The sequence below is a fragment of the Sceloporus undulatus genome, chromosome 8 (genome assembly GCF_019175285.1).
Source record: "Sceloporus undulatus isolate JIND9_A2432 ecotype Alabama chromosome 8, SceUnd_v1.1, whole genome shotgun sequence".
Classification (NCBI taxonomy): Eukaryota; Metazoa; Chordata; class Lepidosauria; order Squamata; family Phrynosomatidae; genus Sceloporus; species Sceloporus undulatus.
Window position 1 is genome coordinate 8,866,128 of NC_056529.1, and position 9,739 is coordinate 8,875,866.

Here is a 9,739-nt window from a genome sequence, read left to right on the forward strand (position 1 = left end):
ATTTTTAGTTTGAAAAAGTTATTCAAGAATCTTATCCATAAAAGCCAAGACTGATTTACAAGGCAGAATAGTTATGAGCACAGCTATTAACAGCGTCCTTGAGGAGATCCTGTGGACATATTATTAATACTGACACGTCATAATATATTGTACTCTGAGAACAGCTGAGTTTTAAATAGTCACTTTACAGCATATGCCGCCCCATATTTATTTTAAAAAGGCATTTTCAGTTTAACACCTGTGAGGTTGGCAGCATATCTGGAAATGGCTATGTCTCCAAGTAGAGAGATACAATCTCGTTTGTTCAAAGTTTGTTCCAAAAGCTTCCAATATAAAAGAAAGAGATTGTCAGAGCAGTGAAAAAGTTGGTTTCTAATCCCTCTAATAGGTCAAATTAGAGAAAGTATGCCAGGATTACATATTATCCAGTAAGTGCAAATGTTCACCCAATGTTAGTAGTACTAGAACCTCATATGGAGAAGGAGCACAATCCACCTAACAGCCACTACTACCTGATCTTCATCAACATGAACTGCACATTAATAAGAATGTGCTCTTATCAATCTTAACATTTTCCTGCCCCAGATAAAGGACAAAATGGAGCCCCTACCCCAGTCCATGTGTAGAAGCTGACTGGATAGGATGTTGAATCTTCCTTTAACATGGGCAATGGAATAACCACTCTATTCTGCCTAATGACAGGGCTGATCCAATTGATTTGTAAAGCTCCTATTTATTTCAGATGGTGCAGCTGTTAAATATGGTCTGTAGGAGAGAAGAATAGGGTTGGACAACCCTGCATGTTCCATTGTATGAATAGGGCAGGCATCTACAAGAGCTCTCTCCATACTGGTTAATGCTGATCATTCCTAATCAAAGAATCCTAAGCAAGCAGTGTTAGGTACCTAGGTGCAGCTTATTTTAGTTTACATTCATTGATTTTCTTGCATTTCCTCCACTCAAGAAACAGAACTAGCCTTACTATGAAATGCTATGGAAGAGTTGCTTATGACCAGGTCCATCTGGACGCAGAGCTGGAAACATATCATGACACCATGCGCCATCTGGAGTGGCGTGCAGCATCAGGGCACCCTGGGGGGGGGGCATAGTCGGGCATGCGTTGTCAGGATGCTATGCCCCAACTGTACCCTCAGGCTAGCTTTTTAGACGGGGCCTGAGTCTATAGTGTTCAGCTTGTAGAATTTCAGAATAAACTACAATGGGCACGTAGCAAAAACCACTGGCTGACCTAGTGTTTTTACAGTAGGAAAGGGGGAGAGGAAAAAACCACAACTACCTATTAAAATAATCAGAAATACTTTATTATAAAATCTGTATGTAAACAAGTAACAAATTAAACAGTTAATGAAAGTGCAAATTAACTTCAAAAATAATATTCATTTTATGCATTTCTTTCACTTATCCAAATGTACCTTGAATGGCATCCCTCCTGCCCACATTTAGTTTTTAAAAGATCATTTTAATATATATAGATATATATACCAAAGAGAGGAAAGTGTACGAGCCTGCGTACAAGTATTCAAGTTTTGCTCTGCAAAGGAGACGTGTTTCTGGTGATGCTTTCCCCCCATATTTTGTCCATCATCCATTCTGGTCCTTGCATTCTTCCTGATGTCCGGTTGGACAGCTAGCCAATATACACAGTGAAAATGTAGGCATACAAAGCTGCTGAATTTGAAATTAGTTCAGTCGCTTGCACACTTATGAAGCTTATAAACCAATGAAGACACAGTCAGCTTATTTCCAAGGCTTGATTTGAGGAACCGTAAGGCATGAAGGAGATTTTTTTTCTCCCGCTGTGTTCAAAGTCCTTTCCCCAACCCTCCCCACTTCACTCATAAAAGTCACAACCCAAACAAATTCACATTCACAACCCAAACAAATTCACACACAGCATTTGGCCTCGCTGAGAAACATTTTTAAAGCACTGACAAGTCATGGCAAGACTTGGACTTGGCCTTAAATGCCATTTTCTTATTGTTCTTTGCAACAATTCTCCCCAGGAATCGTTTTGCCTTCTTGCTGATGCTCTCCCTCCTTTTTGTATTGGCCATCCTTCGAGCATTGTCTTCTTTACTGTCTTTGCGTAGCCGGATTTGCCGGATGATACCTTCAAACAGGTCCTTGACGTTGTGATGCAAAGCAGCTGAGGTCTCAATGAATTTACAGTCAAAGACGACAGCACAGGCTCGTCCCTCTGAAGGACAGAAGGAGGACATGAGAGTAAGTACATTATATAGGCTGAGCACAATGCAGTTTCTGGGCCCACATATTAATATGAACCTAAGTTAAGAGCCAAAAGTAATCAGTTTGCTCAAGGTTTCAAATGAATCAAACTAGTCCAGTATCCTGCTTTTTCCAGTGGCCAGCCAAACGCCTTCTGAAAGCCCATAGGCATAGCTTTTCCCTGATTACCTCCCTGGCCTTTGCTGGCAACTCTTTGGTAAGCTGCCTCAAACCATGGAGGTTCTACTTTGCCAAAATCAAAATCACAGAACAAGGCAGCAGCAGTGACGCATGCCCCAAGTCCGCCCCCAGGCTGACATGGCATCGTTTGCTGCTCCACATGGCGCACAGTGTCACAGTCTACATGATGCAGCACCAAAGGAGGATGGAAAAGCCATGCGCTGGTGGCTATGGTGCCCTTTCCAAGGTGCAAAAAGGAGCTGCTTTTTGTGGCTCCTTTTTGCACTGTGGAAAGCAGAGATCAGGGCCAGGGCATATAGTTGCCATGGCTCTGATCTGGTGATAAAAATCCTATAAACTGCAATACAGATTTGCCCAACCTTTGAGTTTACACCTTAGTAACTTCTCTTACCATCTACAGAGACTTCCCGTGATCGGACCAGATCACTTTTATTTCCGACTAGGATGATAGGGATATCTTCTGCTTGCCTTGCTCTTCGCAGCTGAATTCTCAGCTCGGAAGCCTTCTCAAAGCTAACTTTGTCTGTCACTGAGTACACAATAATGTAAGCATCCCCCATTTTCATACAGTGGTTCTGGAGCCATTGGCTATCATCCTAAAGTGAAAAAGAGGAATAAAGAACATTATATACTCTTGACTTTTTAATGTTCCATTTTTAAAAGAAGAGTGTTTTTCCAATCCTTGCACTGCTATTTTCCTTTGCTGTTAGTTTTATTCTGACACTCTTTTAATTTCTTCTGGATTTTATGGGATGTTTTATTGCTCAGAATAGCATATGCTAAATAAAATGTGTTTGTCTTCAAGTCCAACCCCATGCTATGCAGGAGTTCAGAACTAGTGAAGGCTCTAATGTCAAAACTCTATGCAAAAACTGGTTATCTGAGTGTGATATAAGGGATAACAACAACAACAACAACAACAAAACAAGTATCAGTGAAGAATCAGAACAGAGGTACCAAAACCAAAAGTTTATATATTAGTGAGGTAAAGTTTTGATCACATAACTGATTACTATAAATATTCTTTGAGGAAGACTCTTTTGGCTGAAATGAATATTACCCAGGTAATTATAATGTTATTATTTCATATGTTGTATGTGTTTTGTATCATATACATGTTTTGATTTTAGCATTCTATATGTTGTACATGTTTTAATACATTATTCTATTCATAAAATTCCATTTGCTTTTGGTTTTGGCATTTCTGGTGTTTTTTTTCTTTTGTGATATAAGGGATAAGCAAATAGAAATATGAAAGAAGCCATGAAAAGGCAAGGACACATCAATGCCAGTCTTTCATCCTATGTCTTCAGCCCTGAGCTTGGAAAAGTTAATTTTTGGAATACCAATTGTAAGAGTACTTCAGCTAGCTAACATGTCTTTTAAATTAACTTTTCTAAACTTGGTGAGAAGACAGCAACAGTCAAAGCCTATATTTCATCAACTATTTACCAACGGATGGACACATTTTGGATTATATGATGGGATATTATAGATATAAAACATTTTAAAGGACTGTACACCTTACCTGCTCCCATATGTCATACACCACCAGAGAGGCCTCTTCACCATCCACTATAATGGATCTGTCATATGTATTGCCTACAAAGAAAATTAAAGCAACATGAATATAAGGAACAGGAATTTATTGTGGCCTCTATTGTGGCATTTATTGTAAAGTATGCAAAGGAATTGCTATTAATATGGAGAACGTTAGTCCCTAATCCAACTTTGGTTAAGATGCAGTGACATCTGAAACATGTTGAGAATAAAGATGACCAGGTAACTGGGCACAAGATAAGGTCCTTAGAGAGGATAACTATGTCTTGAAAATCGCGAGATTCACATGAAAGCATATATATTTAAGGCTGAGGTGCAGGATCCATCCCACCATTATATAAAGTGGGGCAACTGTTGGGTCCAGCTGAGCATGCTGCCCCATTGGCAATATTAAAGTCAGATTCAAATGGCTGTTTAGTCTAGAACTGGAAAGAGCGGTTCCACCTTGTCCTTTGTACCACGCAACAAAATGTCCTAGGACAGCTCTTATAAGGTGCCAAGGCAAACAAAATCTAAAATATATCAGCTTGATGCGGTTATTAAACTGAACCCCTGAACCAATGAGAGGCAGAGATGGAAGCCCTAATCTTGTCCCTGAACAAAGCAGCAGCTGCTCTCCTTGTATCGACTCCAATTATGTTCCCGTCCCAAATTTACTGTCGTACAAACAGTGCCGGTACAACCGTTGACAGAAAAAGACATAGGAGGAAAGTAACACAAGGGACACTTTTAGAAATTATTTTCTTGACTTAGGTTTCATGGAGGTGGGCTGATTGTTCAATACAAAAACATCACCCCATGATTTCTGACACTTTAATTCAACAAATAAAAAGTAAGTATCTTCCTGTTTGCTAAGAATATGATCTTTGTAGCAATGGTTGGATGAGTGAGGATTTTAGCCTGAACAAGTCACAGTGGTTTGGGTATTCATAAAGGAACCAGAATTCCCAAAGAGTCTCTAAAGGTTTTTTTAGCTTTTTAACTTTTTTTAATGCCATACATACTAGGTCATGCTTTAGGGTTAAATCTAAGTTAAACCTTAAGGACCCCTCTTGGAATTTGTTCCATGGATGCTCAAGTCCCATTAAATACAATGGCATAGTAAAATAGTGTCTCTTGCATAAAATAAAAAAATCAAGGTTTGCTATTTACTATTTGGAATTTGTACCTTTTTAAAAAATATTTTCAAGCAGTGGATGCTTGAATCCGTGGATAAAAAATCCGTGGATAAGCTTGCACATGTTTGTGATATCAGGTTAGTTCTGATAAAGGTATTGCCCAGTGCCTTATTTTGTATAGAGCATAAATCTATCCATGGCTCCCAGTGATGATGATGGTGGCTATGTTTCACTTCTGAGTTCAAAGATCACTGAAAGCCAGCTGTGGAGGATGGTCACAGAAGCTACTGCTTCCTCGCTTGGCTTCTGAGATTCCCAGGGTCATGATTTAGTGGCCCAGTGTGGGAAACAAAATCCTAAAACAGATGGGATCTTCTTGAAAGAACTTGGGACACCAAGCTTGGGGGGAAAATAATTTTAGACTATACATAAGATATAGAGTTACCAGCTTTTCAAAATAGCAATAAGAAACATGCAGGATTGAAAATCAGGAAGTAACTATTAAAAAGCTTGTCTCCCATCTAAATACCAAATGAATGTATTGATTTCAGTTCACTTAGTCATGTATTTCTCTGTAAATCTAATACACAGCCCACATTCTGAAATTACACAATGCACACATTTCTCTTTGTGGAGGGCCTCAACCTCCAAAAGAAATTGGTATCTTGTTCAATCTATATAAAAGGAAAAGCTTTCCATCCTTCAAACAGGAGTCCTCTCTTACAATAAGGGAACCCTACCAGGCTTACAGAGCCAACACAGCCTAATGGTTTCAGTACTGGACTAGAAAACTGAGACACCATGGTTCAAATCTCCATTTGGCCATGGAAACCCACTGGGTAGCTATGGACAAGTCACACTCTCTCAGCCTCAGTAAGACAAAAGCCCTCTGAACAAATCTTGTCAAGAAAACGCATGACAGTTTTGGCTTAAGAGTTACCATAAGATAGAATTGACTTAAAGACACACAACAACCAGCTCTATAAAGGGACAAGTTATCTGGCCCTCAAATCAGGGACATCTTATGTGTGATACTCCAAGAAAAGTAATATTTCCAGCAACGTTGTTGTAACTTTTCCAACAATGTGTGCTTAAATGACACTCCACTACCTAGCTCTGTGTGATAATGGTTTGAGTGACTGTCAACAACAGGGTTCAAATCCTGGCTGAGCCACAGCAACCACTGGGAAATAAACCAGAGTTTGCATCCCAGACTTAAGTCTGGGTGATCCTGAGCAAGTCACGCCCTCTCACCCACAGAGGATGGCAAATGCACTGAAGAAGCTTGCCAAGAAAACTCTGAAATGACTTGGAGGCACACAACAACAAACCTAGCCCTGTGTGAGAGCCAGCATCGTATGGTGGTTTGAGCATTGGGCTACGACTCTGGAGAGCAGGGCTCAAATCCTGGCTTGGCCATGGAAACCCATTGGGTGAGTTTAGATAAGTCACACAGTCTCAACCACAGAGGATGGCGATAGCTGACCTCTGTGAAGAAACTGGGCAAGAAAACCCCTTAGGGTCTCCAGATGTCAAAAATGGCTTGGAGGCACACAATGAACCTAGCCCTGTGTAAGAGCCTGTGTGGCATAGCAGTTTAAGTGTTGGACTGTGACTCTGGAGGTTTGCGCATGGCAACCCACTGGGTGACCAAGTGCAAGTCACACTCTCTCTGCCTCAGAGGATGGCAAGGGCAGCTCCACTGTGAAGAAAACTGCCAAGAAAACCCCATGATAGGGTTGCCTTAGGGTCAAAGGCACCCAACAAGGACAAAGCTAGACACATACAAACACCAAGCCCTCTCCCCAGTCAGCTGCACCTCAAGCCTCACTCACCGGCCTCTTCGGCCTCGGGACATTCCTCAACACCTCCGAAGATCCGTGCCAGACTGGTCTTGCCCACGCCGTGCTCACCCAGGAGGATGACTTTGTAGAGCAGACGGCTCTCGGAGTCACTTCCAGAGGAGATGACTGAGTCGGAGGAGTCTGAGGTCCAGCCTGGACGGGTTGCCTCTTCCTCTCCATCTTCTCCCACTGGGTTGTAGGAGGTGCAGCGAAGGAGGTGAGCCGCACGAGGAGAAGGTGGCAGCGAAGCCCGGAGCTCCCGCTCATCCACTGGCATGCTTCGGCGGTGGAGTGGCTGTGGTGGAGGATGGGCTGCAAAGGGCATGCTCCCCCGACGCCGATCTAGGCCCCGCGCTCGGACGCCCCGGTTCAGGGTCATCGGGAATGGTACCTAAAAGGGGGGAAAGGAGAGAGTGTTCACATGAGATGCCACAGAGCCAAAACCCAAAGCTGAACCAGGAAGACACAAGTTCGGGATCCAATGGTTGGGTAGATTGGAGCCTGTCCAGAGTTCTTCCTCGTGGTGCCCCATGGTGTGGGGTGGGGGAAAAGCCTAATGGGTGCATATGCCCCCTTTTAGGTACCAACTCCCTGGCACCTCCAGGCAGAGCCCTGGAAAGGCTCCGATCCAGCCCAACTCTCTTCTGCCCTTTGCAGTGGTGTCATTAGGGGCATGCAGGGATTGTGGACCACACCAGGCAACATCCTAAAGGAAGGGTGACATGACTGCTCCTCAAACATCTGCATTTGGGCAGAAACAGCTGCAATATTCGCCTGTGTCCCACAAAAAAGCTGAAGCTAAAAATTTACTGTCGATTTTTTTAAAAAATGAGAAATTTTTAAAGCATTTTCTTTAAAAGCGTCACATTTTACCAAACTTTCACTTCAAGCACCAACTAACCCCAGAAGATCCAACGAACCCATGGAGCTGGTTGCAGAGACCTGAGTGGAACCAAATTGAGCCCAAATAAGTCAGATCCAGCCCAACTCACTTCTCAACACACACACACATATACTCTGCGGGGCATCGCCACACAGAAGACAGTATGGGTTCAGATCCAGCTCAGCAAACTCGAGCCCGTCTCACTGGATGGGCTCAGATTGAGCCCAACTAAGCAGATCCAGTCTGGATCACTCCCCCCCACACACACAAACACAAACACACATGCACACACACACCCAGTGGGGCATTGCCATGCAGAGGACCAGATTGCCTCAAATCGAGCCCAACGAACCCATGGGGCTGGGTCTAGAGCCTTGGACAGGATCAGATCCAGTCCAACTGACTTGAGCCCAATGAGCTGAGGTCGAGCCCAACTACATCAGATCCAAAGATATAGCCATGTTAGTCTGTACAATCTGTATGTAGATGGATCTTGTAGCACCTTTGAGACTAACTGAAAGAAAGAAATTGGAAGCATGAGCTTTCCTAGACTTCATTCTACTTCCTCAGATGTATTTGGTGGAGTGGCAAGCCAGGGACAGAGCCCTTGGTGTGTGGGGATGTCAATGCAAATTCCAAATCCTCTGTGTATGGTATTGAAGTGGCAAGCCCAGCCTTAACTACGGTCGTTTGTCATAAGTCAGATCCAGTCCAACTAATTTCTCCAACCACTCCGTATACACACACACAATCCCATGGGACACTGCCATGCAGAGTCCAGGGCGGCTCAAATCCAGCCCAACTAACCCATGGGGTCTGGCAGGATCAGATCCAGCCCAACTCACTCTGATCCAACCTAAATGACCCCTCCACCTGGTGGGGCACTGCCATGCAGAGCTCTGGACTGGATCAGATGGAGCTCAACTAATTTAAGCCCAGCTAACTGGAGGGGCTCGCATTTTGCCCAACTATCCCATAGGACTGGGGATAAAGTCCTGGATGGCATCGGATCCAGTCCAAATAAGTCAGATCCAGCCCAGATAAGTCAGATCCAGCTCAAATAAGTCTCAGATAACAAATAAGTCCCAGATCCAGCCCAAATAACTCTCAGATCCAGATCTTGCCCAAATAAGAAGTCAAGATCCCGCCCAAATAAGATCCATCCCAAATAAGTCTCAAATCCAAACCAAATAAGTCAGATAACAAATAAGTCCCAGATCCAGCACAAAGAAGTCAGATCCTGTCCAAAGAAGTCTCAGATCCAATCCAAAGAAGTCAGATCCAGACCAAAGAAATTTCAGACCCAGCCCAAGTAACTTCTACCCGCTGCCCACTTGCTGAGCTCTGGAGAGAGGCTCAAATCCAGCCCAAGTAAACCTTGGGGCACTGCCATGCAGAGCCCTGGACCGGATCAGACCCAGCCCAACTCACTCAGACCCAGCACACAACTAACACACACATAGAGTCCCACTCGGTCCCAGACCCACTGAGCATCCCAAAAGGCGCCCTTACCTGCTGGGAGAGGAGGATGCTCAAGATGCTTCTCGCAGGGGCTCTTGCAAAGCCCTAGTGCCTGTCTTTCTTCTTCTTGCTTTGCAACACACCGGAGCGCTCCACTGAACAAACTGGGTTTTCCAACGGCTCCGGCTGGTATTTATAGAGCTCCGACAGGTTCGGGTCCGCCCGGCATTGTGACGTCACAGGAGCAACCACCCAATCAGGTTCTGAATTGGTATCCCGGCGGTAGGAACGTTCTTCTTACCTCCTTCCCCCCTCCCTGTCCCTTGGAAAGGAGGAGGAAGAGGGGCTAAACCGGGTTAGTCACCGGCTGCATCCGCACTGCAGTCATAATCCGCTTTAAAACCGCTTGAACTGCCATGGCTACG

General features: G+C 43.9%; 1 protein-coding gene across 2 annotated transcripts; it reads right to left on the minus strand.

The window, feature by feature from the left end:
* Positions 1-1,337: 1,337 nt before the first annotated feature.
* On the minus strand, positions 1,338-9,470 carry RRAD (RRAD, Ras related glycolysis inhibitor and calcium channel regulator). 2 transcript variants are annotated; one of them, XM_042438536.1, is made up of 5 exons: positions 9,366-9,470; positions 7,040-7,361; positions 3,977-4,050; positions 2,840-3,044; positions 1,338-2,218 (listed from the first exon to the last, which is right to left on the minus strand). In XM_042438536.1, the coding sequence occupies exons 2-5, from the start codon at positions 7,347-7,349 to the stop codon at positions 1,941-1,943; spliced, it is 867 nt and encodes a 288-aa protein (XP_042294470.1). In that variant the 5' UTR covers positions 7,350-7,361; positions 9,366-9,470; the 3' UTR covers positions 1,338-1,940. The 2 variants fall into 2 exon arrangements, with proteins under 2 accessions (XP_042294470.1, XP_042294469.1); XM_042438535.1 differs by having other exon boundaries at positions 6,962-7,361.
* Between the last annotated feature and the right edge of the window lie 269 nt (positions 9,471-9,739).

Coding starts and splice junctions, on each gene's coding strand:
- RRAD (XM_042438535.1), bottom strand. CDS start 7,349: ATGACCCTGAACCGGGGCGTCCGAGCGCGGGGCCTAGATCGGCGTCGG. Junction 4,051..6,961: donor TCCCGAGGCCGAAGAGGCCG/GTGAGTGAGGCT, acceptor TTTTCTTTGTAG/GCAATACATATGACAGATCC. Junction 2,219..2,839: donor ACGGGAAGTCTCTGTAGATG/GTAAGAGAAGTT, acceptor TCTGTCCTTCAG/AGGGACGAGCCTGTGCTGTC.